Genomic DNA, 18,397 nt, shown 5'->3' with positions numbered 1-18,397 from the left:
GTATCCATTCTACAAGTGAAAAGTTTGTCTGAAATAAAATGTTATCTTATTATGCAGAATGATTTTAATGAGTATGTTTTCTTGAGAATGCGATGGTATTGTGACACCCAAACTATTTCAAAGATATTCAGAATACTACATGAGTGACTGTTAGATACCAGTTATCTTACGAGTTGTTTCAGAATGTATCTACCAAGCAAAAGATACATTTTAAAAACACGAGTACTGGTGAGGTACATGATATGCCCGTCAGGAGTTTGATGGGAAACAATAGATATTAATGAATATGTTATGGGTATGATTCAGTTGCAGTTATGTGAAATTTTTGCAATGGGATGGATGAACAGTTTGTTTTGGACCATCCACCATTCCAAGTTGTTCCTACATGTGAGGTTTGATGGTCCTGTATGCATCTGCATGTATGCAAAATATGATCTGGACAAGGATTTACCGTTATGTGCAGTAGACCGTAAAAGTATGTCACAGTGACCTAGTAATAGTATGTGACACATGGCCATCCCAAGTTGTTCCTACATGTGACATTTGATGGCTCTGTATGCAACTGTAAGATATGGTCCGGACAGGAAAACGTTAACAGACAGACAACACCTTAGCATAATACGACCCATCATAGATGGCCGTATAACAAGTTGTAAGGTAAATGGTATTTTAACTGACAAAGTGTAGTTTTTCTATTTTTAAAACTTATTGACTTTGCTTGTGCCTGCAGCCAACTTGTGTGACAATTAGTTTCACAGTCAGTTTCAGAATAAAGCAATCAATTTCAGTCCTGCTTATTTCATTGAACAATATGGCTGTGGCGACTCTGTGTCTCAAAAATGATCTGCAACATATGCTGGAGACGAAATTGATGTCCAACGAGTGATCTCTTAAAAAAGACCAGACTGTTCATTTAAACAAGGATTCATCAATTGGTAAAAGTCCACGACACTTGGCTGATCCACATTTACAAACTTTCTTCCACCTGTGCTTACTGCTCTCTTCCCTTACATCTGTCTGGCCACAGTTTCGACCACTATAGTCATAACACAGCTCCTCCCCTGGGCCGATATCCCTGCATGCAAACAGGGCAAGCTTGGGGACATTGTTGGACACTCGTACTGGAACCATTATCAAATTAGGGTCACATGAATGGTTGATAAAACGCCCAATGTTGCCAATTATTTCTGGATCGACCAAAGTCCTGATTACACCTGTTGAACAGAATTCCTGTAATACAAGCAAGTAATTCATTTCCTGCCGTGTTTTATGTTGGACTCTTTGACTGGCTTCATGCTCTGTCAACACCTCCCCAGCATACTCACAAACAAAATTAAACGCAGGAATACTTTCTTGTGTGCACAGACCGAAACCTTTTGATTCTGTTTCAAAAAGTTTCAGCTGAACTGGAATGCCGTTTTGAACGACTCTGTTACAGCAGGTGCGAGGACAAGAACAGTTTGTATTGCATTCTACCACCAGCTTGTTGCTGTCTGGAGACAGGAGCGGAGGAAGAATCCCGCCACTCTGGTCGTAGTTTGGTCCAAACCTCGAGACACAGGCACAGTCTGTGCAGGTGTCCATGCACTCACACCCAGCCAGCAATGTCTGGAAATCTTCATAACTGGTGCCAGGCCCAGGGATGTTACAAGGAACATACTGAAAAGAAAAAAACAAAGGAATGCAGGGCCAGCTCTGGGTGATTAAAACATTTTGACAAGTAATCTCACAAAATGCAAAACCTATAGCTAGATATATGGTTATTTTGACACTTGATCTAGATAGTTAGAGAGGAAACCTACTGCTGCCACATGGGTAACTCTTACCAAAAAGCAACAAGGCTATCGACTTTGCTATATATTGGCCTACACGAATCCGCATCATGGTAAACTTGTTATGGTTCTAAAGTGAGCCTGTAACCCATAGCTACATCCCATTCCAAGTGAAAAATGAAAGCCAACATTAGGAACTGTTTAACCAGCTGACCATAATTTGTAAATCAATTGCATTTTCTAAAAAAAAACTAATCACTTATTAATACATGTACAGTACACAGAGATAAAATAGGTTACAAAAGAAATCAGGAAATTTTAATAGTGGTACCGAGATTGGCCCTAGGGGTAGGGTTTCACCATGGTCTAAACTGGAGGCTCCAAGTCAGAATATATTTCTTACACACCTGTTGGTGATGACCAGGTCACCAATACCATACATCCAATGAAAAAACAGCACGATTGAAATTGATTACACTGTGACATATTGTTAACCTGACAATCATTTGTCTGTGATGTGTAAGTTAGCTACAAGTGCAAGGGCTGTAAATAATTTCTAGTAAAAAAATTTTTTTTTGCTTAAAACCTAATTTTTGCGAATAGAATACATTTGTGTCTGTTAGATACAATTTATCTTACAACTCATTTAAAAACGTATCCAACTGCTTTCACTCGTTAGATACATTTTGAAACAACTTGTAATGGTCACTCATGTAGCATTCTCTATATAAAGCACTAGTTAGACCACATCGTATGTTTTGGACAAAGAATATGGAAAACTTTGAAGAAATCAACCACTGAAAACCCGATAACACTGTACAGATGATTAAATATCTGAAAAACATTCATGTCTGAGTACATTATGTACACATATAATAGGTTTTTGGAACACAAATGAACAATCTTACTTCAAGTTACTATTGAATCTAGACAGTGTACTCACTACTTCATAACAAAACTAGATGGCAATACTTTATAATCTGTCTGTGGACATCAAAGTTGAAATAAATTCTACTCCACCCTCCCTGCAACTAGCACTTGCATATGAACCTCCAACAGTTAGAAACTGAATTGAGAATGTAACCAAGCTGCTCTGGTGACGTGTATTAATCTTAACACATACTAGGGAACGGAAAAGAAGGGAGGAAAGAACATTTGTCATCTAACTTGGGAGAAAATATGCATTAGACCCACAATACTTGTCATTCATATACACGTAGTGGGCAGGATCCAGCTCGGTCTTCAGAGCACCTGTCTGAGGTGTTTGCATCATGGGATAGAACCACCTCAGTGGATCCATTCTTTGATTGTTTTTCCCCCCTATCCCAACCAATGCTTCACAACTGGTATATGAAAGATGTGCTGGCCAGTCTATTTGAAAGTCCTTATAAAAGTTCTTTTGCTACTAATTAAAAAAATGTAGCAGGTTTCCTCTACGCCAATTCATCAGAATGATTAATTGTTTGATGTACAGTAATGAATGAATAAGCCCTATAATGGTGTAGTTAAATAAAACAAACTAACAGTTTCATATGCATGCATTATTTGTTGTGTTGTACGAATGTTGTGGTATAACTTTGAAAATGCATCTCACCTACAAACAGTGTTTTCTAGCTCGAGATATTCTTGGGTAAGTTCAACCAGCCTTTTGTTGCTGGACTGGTTTTTATGCTACACATTAAACCATATGACCAGTTCAGGATCCAGTCAAAAAATATTACAAACATTTAATGAAAAATGGCCAGATGAAGGTAGGCCTGTTTATATGTGAGTATTGAGCATGAGCACACTTACGTGTAGTCTTGAAAACTCAATTAAAACAATTCCAATGACCAGATGCTAAGTAATGAGTCTAAATCTTATGTCATTTAATTTCAAGATTACTTCTGGTATTAAACGTACGTGTTCAGGGCTCAAATTAGCAACCATTTAGTGACAAGTATACGTTATATATTGTTAAACACATGATGATACTCTCTCTCAGTGCCTGGTGGTTGTTTGTTTGATGTGTAAAAGTACTAAAAAACATCCTATTATTAATTTAATATACATGTATGCATACAAATCTGATGAAATTATTTTAAATACATTTCTGCCATCTGTCAGTGTGTGTGTGGGGATAGGAGGTATTATTTTAAATACATTTCTGCCATCTGTCAGTGTGTGTGTGGGGATAGGAGGTATTATTTTTTATTGAAAACAGATGGATTTATTAGTATTCTGTCTTATGTTGACAACCCTGTGAAATCCATTGGTTTCCAAATAAAATGATACTCTGTCAAATACAATCAAAACACAATTTCTAACCAAGTGGAAACTAATGGCCCAGTGGGTTTTTAAAAATTAAATTATGGAGCGGGAATTAGCCCAGTGGTAAAGCAATCACTTGATGTGCGGTTCGTTTGGTATCGATCCCTGTCAGTGGGCCCATTGTGCTATTTCTCGTTCCAGCCAGTGCACCATGACTGGTATATCAAAGGCCATGGTATGTGCTATCCTGCCTGTGGGATGGTGCATATAAAATATCCATCGCTACTAATGGAAAAATGTAGTGGGTTTCCTCTCTAAGACTATATATGTCAAAATTACCAAATGTTTGACATCCAATTAATAAATCAGTGAGCTCTAGTGTGTTGTTAAACAAAACAAACTTTTTATTAAATTAAAGATTTTTGTGAAGACATAAATCTTCAAATAAAGGGACATCATCAATAGTCATTATAATAAATCCAGTTGTGCATGTTCTAACCTGAGAGCAATATGCACCCACAATAATGCATTTGATAACATTAAAATGTTTCGATAAACAAAATATCTAAACAGATGCTTGCAAACTGAACCACATGGAACATCAATCAACATACATGACATCACTTTAGCACAATATAATCATCTGGCCAATTGCACAGTGAATGATTTTACAAAACATGCAATTTTTAAATTTTAAATAAAGTTCTGTATTTTGGTCAATGTGTTGAAATATGTTTTGTTGTGAGATTAATATCAGAATACCATATTGGCTACTTAATGCAGCACTAAATTTCATTAGACTATTTTAAGTGGTCTTTGGTGGCCATTTAATTGTTTGTGATGTAATTTTTCATGACAAAGTGTGGTTAATTCTTTTAGAGTGACAAAAATACAATTTTGCTCCTAACTCTTTGCCCACAGTGCACCAAGATCATAATAATGAAAGATTATTGTCAAAATATCACATAAAGAGCTATTCCGATGACTTTCCAAGTGTGCTTCCTTTTCACATAAATCATTTTGGCCCTAACTGTTTGCCCACAGGTTTGGTCAAGAGTATCATAATAATAGTCTGTCAAAATATCACAAAGAGCTATGACTTTGACCTTCACTGCTTCATTTTAATCCACATCTGGCCCGTTCTGTTTCTTTGGTCAAGAGTATCAAAATAGTCTGGCACCTGTTGAACACTGTAACACATGCTTCTTTGTGAGAAGGCCACCTCCTGACTGAAGGAAATACTACATTCAAAGTTCCGGGTTTCATTGTTTATCTCCTGTACATTCTTCTGCACAGCATTTTGTCCCAGCATCATAGCAAAATAGTATTGCTATGGAAACTAAACAAGAATCTACTTCTTGTACATCTTCAACTTTGGGCAGCTACTGAGTGTTTGAAATGGTTTAAAACAGTTTATGTATAATGTAAATGGAGATTCAAAGTGAATCTTTGTTCAGTCTGGGTTTTTGGCCTGACATTGTGTTGTAGTGATCACAAACTGTGAACTGAACCTTTTCAATGTCAGTTTGTTTGGATTCTAAAAAGTTCTTGATGTACTTAACTAATGATTCTGCATCTGTGTGGTCAATGCTAGGAATTCCAAGATAATGTTCAGATACATGCCCATGGCTGCTTACAAACTTTCCAAAAATTTCCATTTGTTCCATATTGCCTTCATCAATCATCTGCCATCAACGAGACAGGAACAGAGTTTGCAGTTTGCTCCAGAAGTTTGATTTTCAACAAAGTTGTTTATTCTTCATTGTACTGCTTTACATGTATGGGCTCCCCAACATCTGCTACAAAAATGGCAAATCTGCAAAATTTTAACTATGAACATTGTGTTTCTTCTAAAGTCACATAAGCACACTTTATGAATTATTTCAAAATCTATTTCTAAAATGTCTGTCTATCTGATTGGATTCTACTTTTTTTGTAGTTTGTCACATCTATAAGCATTAATGATTGTTGAATGAAATTCCTCTTGTCTTTCCACTGAGGCAGTATGAATACCACAGTGTTGGTGTTCTTGGTTTGTCCGGTGTTCTCCTGGTGTATCTCCACAACTGAAGAAAACATGTCAACTCGTCTGTCTAGTACAAACATTTCACACAGTTTGCAGATACGGTACTGTAGTAGAGCCATGAACATATTCCTTTTCATATTTATTTAACAGCTGAATATTTGCTTTTCTGCTGGCAGGATTTCTGCCAGAGGGTAAAACAGGTATGGCACCATGTCCAAAACTGTTTGCAGATTTTTACAAAATTACTTATCATTGTTGAATGATTTTCTTAACCCTAAACGTAACCAATTTTCTTTCTGGGGCAGGCCCCCCCATTCCCCCTGTTAACTGCAGTTGCATTCAGCATACACATTGTAAATATTCAATTCCATAGCACCATACCCAAACATTTCTTTCTGGCAGAAACACTGGCTGGCAGTGTTTTTGTTTACTTGGCTGGTGGTTCAATGGACATTGGATATATTAGGCTGATTTTCACTTTCAAAAAAGGTATGCCTAGAATTTTTACTTTGTGTTTATTCATTTGTGAAACATGCCACATCAAGGTTGATGTTTGAAACAATAAAACAAAATGTTGTAATGGTATACATGCATACTTTTATTATTGTATTAACTGGAGTTGCAATTTGGTTAAACTTGAACATAATCACATATATAACAGTGATAATAACATCAATTAAAACGCCTCAACCATATCATAGTAATCTGATCTGAATAAAGACAGTTTGAACATAATCACATATATAACAGTGATAGTAACAGCAATTGAAATGCCTCAACCATATAGTAATCTCATCTGAATAAAGACAGTTTGAACATAATCACATATATAACAGTGATAATAACATCAATTAAAACGCCTCAACCATATCATAGTAATCTAATCTGAATAAAGACAGTTTGAACATAATCACATACAGTCAAACCTGCCTTCGTGGCCACCTTCATATGGCAGCCACCTGTCCATGGTGACCACCCTGAGGTCCCCCCAATGAATTTTACTATATATTTTACCTCTATATGGCAACCACCTGCTCAACGCGGCCAGCGGCCACACTTTTGTCATAAAAAAGCAAAAATGAACCTGCTATCGCGGCCACAATTGTTTTTTAGTGCAAGTTATAAAGAAATGTCGGCAATCGTAAAAATAAACGTAAGATGTTTTTGTTGATATAACCAATTGGCTTGATAAACAGCGGTCCTTTAAAGGTCGTCTGTCGCTTAGTTGTTTTCGTTAATTAACAAGTGTTTTTAATCTGGATTAATGGTGCGATGTACTAGTCATCGGCAGTGGTCATTAAACACAGTTGATAAGAGGGTATCTAGCCTAAAACAACTGGAGTTAAACGTGTCAACTCTAGAAGGAATTAAATACTGCTGCAGTTTATTTCTGATATTTATTTTCAAAATGCCACCTAAACCCAGTAAGCTGATCACGTTAACGTTGGAACAGAGAGTAGAGGTCATTAAAAAATCAGAGAAAGACAAATTGAGAGCTAGAAAAATTGCTGAACATTTTGGGGTGGGTAGAACTCAGATTGATGGCATTTTAAAGAGAAAAGCGGAGGTGTTGGCAGATTATGATAACAACCAGCCCTCTGACAGAAAAAGGCAGAGAAAACTTACAGGCAGTGAGGATATTAACATGTTGGTTTGGAAATGGTTCCAAGATGCCACTGCTCGTAGAATAAATGTCAGCGGTCCACTGATTAAGGAGAAGGCGTTAAAATTTGCCGAAGATTTGGGAATAGCGAGTTTCAAAGCCTCAAATGGGTGGCTGGATTCATTCAGGCATAGGCACAACATCGTCACAGGTACACTAAGTGGGGAGCGAGGTGACGTAAGTGACACTGCAGTTGAGGACTGGAAGTCAAAGTTGCCAGTGGTGTGTGACGGGTATGCTCCTAAGGACATTTTCAATATGGACGAGACCGGTCTGTTTTACAGGGATACAACAAAGGCAACCCTTAAAGTGAAAGGTGATGAATGTGCTGGCGGTAAGCGCTCGAAGGAGAGACTGACCGTGACACTATGTGCAAGTATGACCGGAGAAAAATGTGTTCCTCTAGTCATAGGAAAGTGCAAGAAACCACGCTGTTTTAAAAACATAACACCAGAATCTCTACCAGTAACATACACCAACAACAAGAAACCACGCTGTTTTAAAAACATAACACCAGAATCTCTACCAGTAACATACACCAACAACAAGAAACCACGCTGTTTTAAAAACATAACACCAGAATCTCTACCAGTAACATACACCAACAACAAGAAACCACGCTGTTTTAAAACATAACACCAGAATCTCTACCAGTAACATACACCAACAACAAGAAACCACGCTGTTTTAAAAACATAACACCAGAATCTCTACCAGTAACATACACCAACAACAAGAAACCACGCTGTTTTAAAAACATAACACCAGAATCTCTACCAGTAACTTACACCAACAACAAGAAACCACGCTGTTTTAAAAACATAACACCAGAATCTCTACCAGTAACATACACCAACAACAAGAAACCACGCTGTTTTAAAACATAACACCAGAATCTCTACCAGTAACTTACACCAACAACAAGAAACCACGCTTTTTTAAAAACATAACACCAGAATCTCTACCAGTAACTTACACCAACAACAAGAAACCATGCTGTTTTAAAAACATAACACCAGAATCTCTACCAGTAACAAACACCAACAACAAGAAAGCATGGATGAACACCGGATTGTTTGAGTGGTGGCTGCAGAGATTTAACCGCAAGATGAGACAAGGAAGAAAAGTGTTACTGTTTGTCGATAACGCCCCATCTCACCCTGCAACTCAACTCAGTAATGTGAAATTAGTATTTCTGCCAGCAAATACCATTTCCAAATTGCAACCGATGGACCAAGGCATCATACAAACAATGCAGCTCAAATACCGGAAAAGACAACTACAGCACGTGATCTCTGCCATGGAAAAGGATACAAGCAAGTGTGGTTCACAGCTTCTGAAAGAAATCAACATTCTGCAGGCCATCTACTGGATCCACAATGCATGGAAACACGTGGAAGCATCCACCATCCAGAAGTGCTTCGCAAAATGTGGGTTCAAAGATTCTGAAGTAGCTATTAGTGCAGCCAGTGACGTCGACGATGACTTGCCTCTAGTTATATTGGCCAAGTCAAAGCAGCTGTTCAACTGTACATTTCAAGAGTTGGCCGCCTGTAATTGTTTTTAAAAATTTGGACTTATATATGACCTGCATACGGCGGCCACCTCTCTATGGAGGCCACTTCTGTCATGTCCCACGAGTGGCCGCCATAGACAGGTTCGACTGTATATAACAGTGATAGCAACAGCAATTAAAACGCCTCAACCCATATCATAGTAATCTAATCTGAATAAAGACAGTTTGAACATAATCACATATATAACAGTGATAGCAACATCAATTGAAACGCCTCAACCATACTATAGTAATCTGATCTGAATAAAGACAGTTTGAACATAATCACATATATAACAGTGATAGCAACATCAATTGAAACGCCTCAACCATACCATAGTTATCTGATCTGAATAAAAGAAAGAAAGAAGTGTTTTTTATTTAACGATGCACTCAACACATTTTATTTATGGTTATATGGTGTCAGACATATGGTTAAGGACCACACATATTTTGAGAGGAAACCCGCTGTCGCCACTACATGGGCTACTCTTCCGATTAGCAGCAAGGGATCTTTTATTTGCGCTTCCCACAGGCAGGATAGCACAAACCATGGCCTTTGTTGAACCAGTTATGGATCACTGGTCGGTGCAAGTGGTTTACACCTACCCATTGAGCCTTGCTGATCTGAATAAAGACAGTTTGAACATAATCACATATATAACAGTGATAGCAACAGCAATTGAAATGCCTCAACCATACCATAGTAATCTGATCTGAATAAAGACAGTTTGAACATAATCACATATATAACAGTGATAGCAACAGCAATTGAAACGCCTCAACCATACCATAGTAATCTGATCTGAATAAAGACAGTTTGAACATAATCACAAATATAACAGTGATAATAACATCAATTAAAATGCCTCAACCATATTATAGTAATCTGATCTGAATAAAGACAGTTTGAACACATTCCATTCCAATATTTACTTACATGCTCATATACCACTAGGTTTTCAAGCATGTCTGTCCCAGGCCCGATCTCTGGATAGCCAGTAAATTGGTCCAGGGCAGAAATATAAGGGACAATTTTGAACTTTACACCCAAAAATAAACATGGGACTTTTACCAGTTTTAATGCGCATTCCTAATATTATATTTTATATCTATTCTTTATTTAATAATTTAGGCCCATTTTAGATCGGGCGGTCTAAATTAAAACAATATAATTTTAAAATTAGCCCTACTAGAGGAGGAAGGGGAGGTTGGTAGGAAAGGTTGGGGTATCCATCTCAGGAATTATTTAGTAGTTGGAAGGAGGTGCAGCACTCGTATTGGTAACCCAAGGAGAGGGGGGGGCGGCAGCCCCCCGGACATACCTAACTCTCTCTATGGCCGAAACTGCCTACGCCTAAGCGTCCTATCCCCTAGCATATTACTGCCAGGTAATAGAACCCCCCTTCTACTTACCCGAAGCTGACACTTACATATCATTTACACCACACCACAACATATAAAAGAAAAAATATATATATTAAAAAAAAAAAAAAAGGTCTACTGACCAATTTATATACATGTTAATTTTAAAATTAGTTAAAAACCCGTAAATCTTAAAAAGTCGTACTTTTAGCCTTATATTAGCCTGACAAGCGCAAACAGCGGCAGACGAATTCAACTCACTCCATAAAATGATTATTAAAGTTATAATAAGGTATTAATAAATCTATAACTATTGCTGATACCTTAAGTCCATCACCGCAAAAGGACGTCTTGTCTTCAGGCAAATTGAATTAAAGTAGTTTAAAATAGACTATATATTGGGCCCATCACTCACCACAGAAGGATAATACACAACATGTGGTGAGATAGGGCCGTACACGCACTAACCCCGAGTGGGAGAAGTCTATAAATTATAATTAGATCAGCATAAATTATTAGGAACCAATTCAGTGTCCTATAACAATAGATCAGTGATATAGTAACTAAATGCCTTAAGAACAATATAAATAATTAAACCAATAATTCAATTGATATATAGATAAGGGGTGGAAAAAATCAAAATTATTATTGTTATTATGTTTAATTTCGTCCAGCACCGGACTGCAGCAAGACGATCATCCCAAAGCGCATACCCTAATGGACTAATGTGCATTTAACAGGGGGAGTTCCAGCTAGGCCGGGGCCGCAACAACTGAAGTATTGCTCCCCGCACCATCACCAGAACTTACCGAATGCCACTTCGGGACGTCCTTTATCAGCCGATCAGCCCGGCACCGCCATAAGTTTATATCGCTATATGGACTGTTACAGAAGCCATTTTACAATAACAAACGGACAACCGTACAGTGATTAATTATCAAAACTCGTATAATAGTTTTTGTTTCAAACACAAAGGCAATCAGCAGCCTGTCAATTACTTTTTTGTGTTCAGCAGGTGGATTTAATAAGTTATAGCTGCTGAACACTATGTTATTTTTATCCAAAAAAAATTCCAGTTTCAGTCTTTTAGACAAATGCTTGGTGCACACCATCAGGTAATGTTTAACGTCCTCAACCTGGTTGCACACCAAGCAATTGGGAGTGGTAGATTTCTTAATTTTAAATTTATTATAATTTAAGCCAAAACACACTCCCATTCTTAATTTTGAATTAATTTTAGTAGATCTGATATTAAAAGAAACTGGTCCAGGCCCGGCTGCCTTCGGTTTGATATATGAGTGCCACACCCTGGTATGATGGTCCCATTCGGTTTGCCATAAGCTTCCAAGGTGTGGCTCCAATAAGAAATTGACCTCACTGTAATTATAGGCTACGCTAATGCCTATGTTGACGTCACGCAGACTATTTTTGGCATTAATGTCAGCCAACTCATTTCCAGGTATACCCACATGCGCCGGTACCCATTCCAGTTTTACCAAGGTTCCACTGGTGATAATATTATTATAACATTTATATATTTTATTTATTATTTCGGGTCTTACACTGCCACGGCTCATTATGGCCTGTAAAGCACTCAAACTGTCAATGAAAATGACGTATCCACTAGGGCCTTTATTTTTACTATTGTAATTTTGGATCCACATTAACCCATAAAGTATGGCCAATAGTTCACACGTATAAACCGAAATATTATCAGTAAGCCTGGCCCTAATGGCTATCGGTTTAGTAATATTTTGAATAATAAAAGCCATACCTGTTTTTCCAGTGGTGGGGTCTTTTGACCCATCGGTGTACACATGTACACTATCTGGGTAAAAATTCTCCACCACTGCTTGAAAAATTATCTTTTTAAACATTGGGTTTTCATATTTAATAATCTCATCTCGAATGTGGAAACAAACCACTGGGGGTTCGAATCGCCATGGGACATCCAACTTATCATTGGCTGTACTCATGGTCAATCCGACCACCCCTAAGTCAGTGGCAAATTTATTTAAATAAGATATAATGGACACGTCCTTATCCCTGACAGTATTGATTTTTTGACGTGTCAATTTGTTAATTGGAGAGTCAGGCACCAGTTTTCTAACTTTATTTAGATATCTAAAAACCTGCCTGATTCTCCTCAGAGTTAATGGCAATACTCCAAGTTCCACCATTATGCTATCATATGGGGTGCCGATATTGCCCCCAATAATTATCTTGAGGGCTCTACCGTACACTCCATCAAGCTTTTTTAAGTGGGTTTGGACAGCACAACCAAAGGCCAGCGCACCATACTGTAGTATAGACACTATGAAGGCCTCAAAAATCACAAGCTGGGTTTTTCTGTCAGCACCCCATGACATACCAGACAATACTCAAATTCAAATAAAATACACAGTTGCCAGTCACTTCAGTAATGAACACAATCACAAATATAACAGTGATAATAATATCAATTAAAACGCCTCAACCATATTATAGTAATCTGATCTGAATAAAGACAGTTTGAATCTTTATCAAGCGGAACAAATCATTTGGGTATTCATTCTGATAAATAAATCCCTAAATATAGGATAGTCTGGCACATGATCCAAATAGAAAAATGGTAAAACATCACTAAATTGCCCTGAAAACACATCTAACCATCTTTATTTCAAAAACTTCTGAGAACGCCTAACCCTTGGGCTCTCCCCATACATATTCCACACCATTTGGGAGCTCAGATCAATTGCTTTTTACAAAGTCAAACTCGCCTTAAATTTTAGGATTTGGGAACCCCCTACCCTTTATGAAATCCTGGATCAAGACATGGAGCTAGACATACATTTTCATGGTTGTAATCTCTCTTTGCTCTTTGCCGTTGGAGACAACTGTAATGAAAATGTGTGATTTTTGCCAAGTAGGCAAAGATTCCCACACTAATACAACAATGTATGATGTTTTTCATAAGTCAACATGAATATGATCAATAAGGTATTTAACGTCAAACATAGGATTGTTGTTGTAGTAAAACGGTACACTTTGCCAACTTGGTGGTATGCAACAAATTATGTTTCGTTGGCAGAAAGCAGCTAGGGTTAAAATTCTAATGAACAGCAATGACAGCAAACACTGTCTGTCCACTGAACTTGTGTCCTCCTTCTCACAGGTAGGTAGGTAACTAGGTAGTCCGAGTACTCTGACTGTAAGAGAGCTAGACGGACATTTGGACATAAATACGCTCTCATTACAGTCAGAGACCAAGCTATGTATTGTTTTGGCAATTCCCGACCACCAAAAAGTTGGCAAAGATTTCCGCTCTAATACCACAACAACCCTATGTTTGACGTGAAATACCTTTACATCAATCATTTTCGAGTTGATGCCCTAATTTCTATTAAACCGAAAGTAACACTTGTCGTGCGCCCCTAAAATTAAAATTAATTCCCTCATAAAGTGATTATAACCGTCCAAATATCCGTCTAGCACTCGAACTGCAGAGTACGAATCATAGTCACTTCGTACCCAAGTCATATCGTACCATCCATTTCGTACCATGCTGCCTGGTCATTTCGTACCCTAGTCATTTCGTACCTTGGTCATTTCGTACCATTGCAAAAAGTCATTTCGTACCCATGTCATTTCGTACCAGTATATAGAAAACGAATTGACTATAGCATAAAAGCAGTGGGTTTTGTTTTAAAACTTTATTTTGACAGTTTGAAAATCAGAACACGTTATTGTGCAGCATATCGTTATTGATACCCATAATACCTATCAACTGTTATTTCCATTTTACCTGACGAGCCGTATATGGTATTTACTACTAACTGCCAACTTTGATTTTGTGTGAAATGGCTCCAGATAATTAGTCAAAAACAACAAAACAATATAATGGACCAACCAAATATTATTTATTTATTAGGTCTTCTTTTCAAACTTGCTTATTTGCATCTTATTTGTTTAAGAAATAAACAATAACAACCATTAAAACATTAACTACCTTACTGATTGCCAAATTAGCCAATTGCTAATGTTTATACAAAGTGGCAATAATTTTTAGTCTTTTCCTGATAAAATATCCCTTAAATTAACCAGAAATTTGTAATTTGTATTTTGTAAAATACATTACCGGGTGATTGTTATAAATTGTTATGCCATGGTACGATATGACTTTTAGTTATGGTATGAAATGACTAAGGTACGAAATGACTAGTAGACTAGGGTACGAAATGACTTTTTGCAATGGTACGAAATGACCATGGTACGAAATGACTTTTTGCAATGGTACGAAATGACCATGGTACGAACTGACTAGCAACCGTAGAGTACTCGTAACTCAAATGTTGGACGTATACAACCGTGTCCGGTGTATCGGCGCACTTGGTATTTTGCTTGAGTATGCTTAGGAAGTTGTCATGTTGTCGGAGTTTTTAACGAATTAAAGTTCAATTCCTTTTTCAATGGTTAATAAAGTATCAACATATTTTTTGTTAAGGGTGCAATTTTTTTTTTTTATAGAATTATCAGTAATTATATAATAATTTCAAAATAAATCATTCATCTGTTTTCGTGTTTATAAACGCGAAGTAGGTCATCCTTATTGATATTAAGAATGTTAAAACCAGTCTAAAAACACCTTTCCCGCATTTTAAAAATTAGAATAAACAGTATAAATGTAATTATTTTTGTTCGGTTATTTTTTTTTATTTAAAACGAAAAACAAAACACAGGCAAATGCAAACAAAACGAAAATTTTACCCCTTAATTGACAGTCATTCCAGTTCACAATTGTCACATTGTTATAAAAAATAAAAGCGAAATAAGATCCACGTGTGTGCACAATCTACCCGAGAAAAATAAAATCCATGTAGGCATCTTAGCCATGCATGACAATGAACATGTATGCATCTGCAGTACTGTGCCACTCAAGAAAACGATTCCGAAACTGATCATGAGATGTGTCATATGTGATCGTTCATTTTCATAGTAATATTTTTAACAAAAAAAAAAGTACTAAAATAATTCTGGGACAATAGTGTAGCGTTTATGGGCTAAAAGTGAGGTCATGGGCGGTTTATAAATAGCGGGGTCAACGATCTACATCTACTGCGCCGAATCACCGGACATGCAAATCGTTTTGGATACAAGGGGGTGCCTATATTTATGCACCATTTTAAAATGTTTATTTACTACAGACATAAAACAGTTTGTAGTGTATTTCAGATTATGCACTTCTTCATTGGTGAGAGACGCATTTTATTAAATATTTCACAATGTTCACATAGAAAATGGTCCTTGAAAGCTTAGGTGCGCCGATACACCGGACAGCACTGTATTATTATTAGGCTGTGTTCATACTAAACACGGACGTCCACCGAAATCGTCGGTACCAAAAAAAAAACTCGTGCACGGCAAATCACATTTAATTCTAATGGGAGACGTAAAAGTCTTTCTTACTAAGCACGGCACGGCACGGACGTCCACTGACGGAAAATTTCAGTTCGTGCATGCACTACTTTTACGGCCACTGACGCACGGAAAACGTGCGTGGACGTCCGTCCGTGTTTAGTATGAACATAGCCTTACGGACACTGAACACTGAACCGTGCCCAGGGATGTGCAATCTTGATTTTGAAATACCTTGAATGTCTTCAATATCTTAGCTCGCTGCCTGTCATGAAGAAAGACGGGAAAACGTTCTGTTCCCTCACACAGGTCCTGGCTTTCTTGCATTGTCTGGTGGTCGTAGGTTTTGGTACGATTGGCAGATGCACATGTTATTGTTTTGGCGGATGTTAATCTTTCGCTTGTGAGGAACGTTTACTGTATCACGTGATCTATTGCAGCCGTCTGGCCTCAGACCACAATTAATTTCGCTATATGTTTCTATATAGCCTTAGTGGCTATAACATTTTTATTAATATCAGCAGGCCCGTGAAGTTTTGTATGTACCTTTGCCTGCATGGGGGACACATACCCTGAAAAGGACAACCCCTGTTGTCCAGCTCTTTCTCCCAGCATATTGGTTTAAACAGACACACCCTCTAAACCAGGCCGGAGTACACCCATTTTACACAAAAAGCACTACTTTTGCATGGGCCGGAATTACCACAAACAAGTCTTCAATGTCAACAAGTTACACATGTTTACAAACTACATGCTATCCCCTGTCACTTCAGTCAAACAGTTGCCACTTCATAGCTGTCTGCCATGAAATAATCACAGTCAAACAGCAGACTACTTGCGCGGTGAAACTTCCGGATTTTTGGACAACCAAATGGGAAGATAACTGTAATCTGAGGCCGTCTGTGTTGAAATGGCGGCATATTTAAGGCTGCAATATCGATCCCCCCCCCCCCCCCCCCCCCGTTATTTGACCATTTATAATAGATAATCCACATTGCCCCATCACATAATTCGCTAATCTGGATATCTTCTAGATTCAGTCGTTAACAGTTAATTTAACAATGTGTTCGCCTAGTGCACGTGGCCCGTTATGTCAATTCTCGGAACCGAACATACGGGTACTTCGACCCCTGGCCGCCATTGTTTATTACGTGATGCGGTGAAGCTTCTCCTTAGTTACGTATGGTTTGATAGTGAAATGAGGCAACTTTGGTCGATCATTTACAACAGTTAACGGTCACGATGCCTAACACATGTTGTGCAGTTGGCTGCATAAACCATAACATGATGTTAAAAAAAATATCGTTTTACAAATTTCCAAAAGAAGAGACTAGGCGCCGCTTGTGGATAGGGTCATTAAAAAGAATGCCAGACAACTCGGCCCACGTCGGGACAACTCGGCCCAGAGTTCTGAGACAACCCGACCCACCGCGAGACAATTCGACCCGGAGTTCAGAGACAACTTGTTGGACAAGTGTTGTTTTTTAAATTAAAGTACTCTCACTGAAATAAAAGAATGTGTTTTTGTTGGTATTGAATTAGTCCCACCTTAACCTAAACGTCCCGAAACGATTTTGAGACAGGTAGCCTATTTATATTTTAGGGGATTAAACATTTAAAATACATTTCTTGAATTTGTAACAGACTTTGAGACACGTGACTATGCGAATATGTGGATCTTTAAACTTATGTTTATATTTGTTATGCCGGTTTGTCTCGGAGAGGAAGATGCGACGGCGACAGAGGAAGGCCTTCAGGAATCTACAGGGGAAATTTTCGAACTGTGGGGACGCTACACAGATGGTGACGTGTCCACTTAGATTCCTGTCGGCCTGTGGAAAGCTCTACGCCCCTCTTGCGCACTGACTTTTATCTCTTGCTGGACGTTTTATTTCTATGTTCTTTTGGTGATGGGTGTTTTATTTCATTATTATAACTATTTATGTATATGTGTTTTGTTGGTTTTTTACGTATATATATTTCTATAGTACAATACTTCTAGAAACCCATCCGACACTACGATATGCGCGTACGACATGCACAATTGTCATTTTTAATGGTGACCATATAGTTAGCGGTATCTATCAGTATAATACATTATTATTACTATAGTACAATACTACGACATGGCCAACTATCATACTATGACACGGGGCCGAGTTGTCTGGGCCGAGTTGTACCCCGGGCCGAGTTGTCTGGTCCCCATTAAAACGACAAACCTGATGGATTTTCATGGCTTCCCTCACAGAATGTGACTACGTTGACTTTAATGTTGTTGCTTGTTGACACCAACAGAGATTAATTTAGCAAACAAAATAGTTCAAGCATGTTCAGTGATAAAAATCCCACATTATACTGTAAATAAAATACAC

The 18,397-nt window shown here is 37.8% G+C and overlaps 1 protein-coding gene across 1 annotated transcript; it reads right to left on the bottom strand.

Annotated features, from left to right (window-relative positions):
* Positions 1–418: 418 nt before the first annotated feature.
* Positions 419–16,571, bottom strand: LOC121369431 (histone-lysine N-methyltransferase SETMAR-like). Its single transcript, XM_041494528.1, has 2 exons — positions 16,260–16,571; positions 419–1,659 (listed from the first exon to the last, which is right to left on the bottom strand). The coding sequence occupies exons 1-2, from the start codon at positions 16,350–16,352 to the stop codon at positions 910–912; spliced, it is 843 nt and encodes a 280-aa protein (XP_041350462.1). The 5' UTR covers positions 16,353–16,571; the 3' UTR covers positions 419–909.
* Between the last annotated feature and the right edge of the window lie 1,826 nt (positions 16,572–18,397).

The sequence above is a fragment of the Gigantopelta aegis genome, chromosome 3 (assembly GCF_016097555.1).
Source record: "Gigantopelta aegis isolate Gae_Host chromosome 3, Gae_host_genome, whole genome shotgun sequence".
Lineage (NCBI taxonomy): Eukaryota > Metazoa > Mollusca > Gastropoda > Neomphalida > Peltospiridae > Gigantopelta > Gigantopelta aegis.
This window is presented reverse-complemented; position numbering and strand designations above follow the sequence as displayed.

What these genes read in the sequence shown, in the direction of transcription:
- LOC121369431 (XM_041494528.1), bottom strand. Translation starts at nt 16,352, where the DNA reads ATGCAAGAAAGCCAGGACCTGTGTGAGGGAACAGAACGTTTTCCCGTC. An exon ending in AGATATTGAAGACATTCAAG is followed by an intron (nt 1,660 to 16,259) that starts GTATTTCAAAAT and finishes TTTTCTTTTCAG; the next exon opens with TATGTTCCTTGTAACATCCC.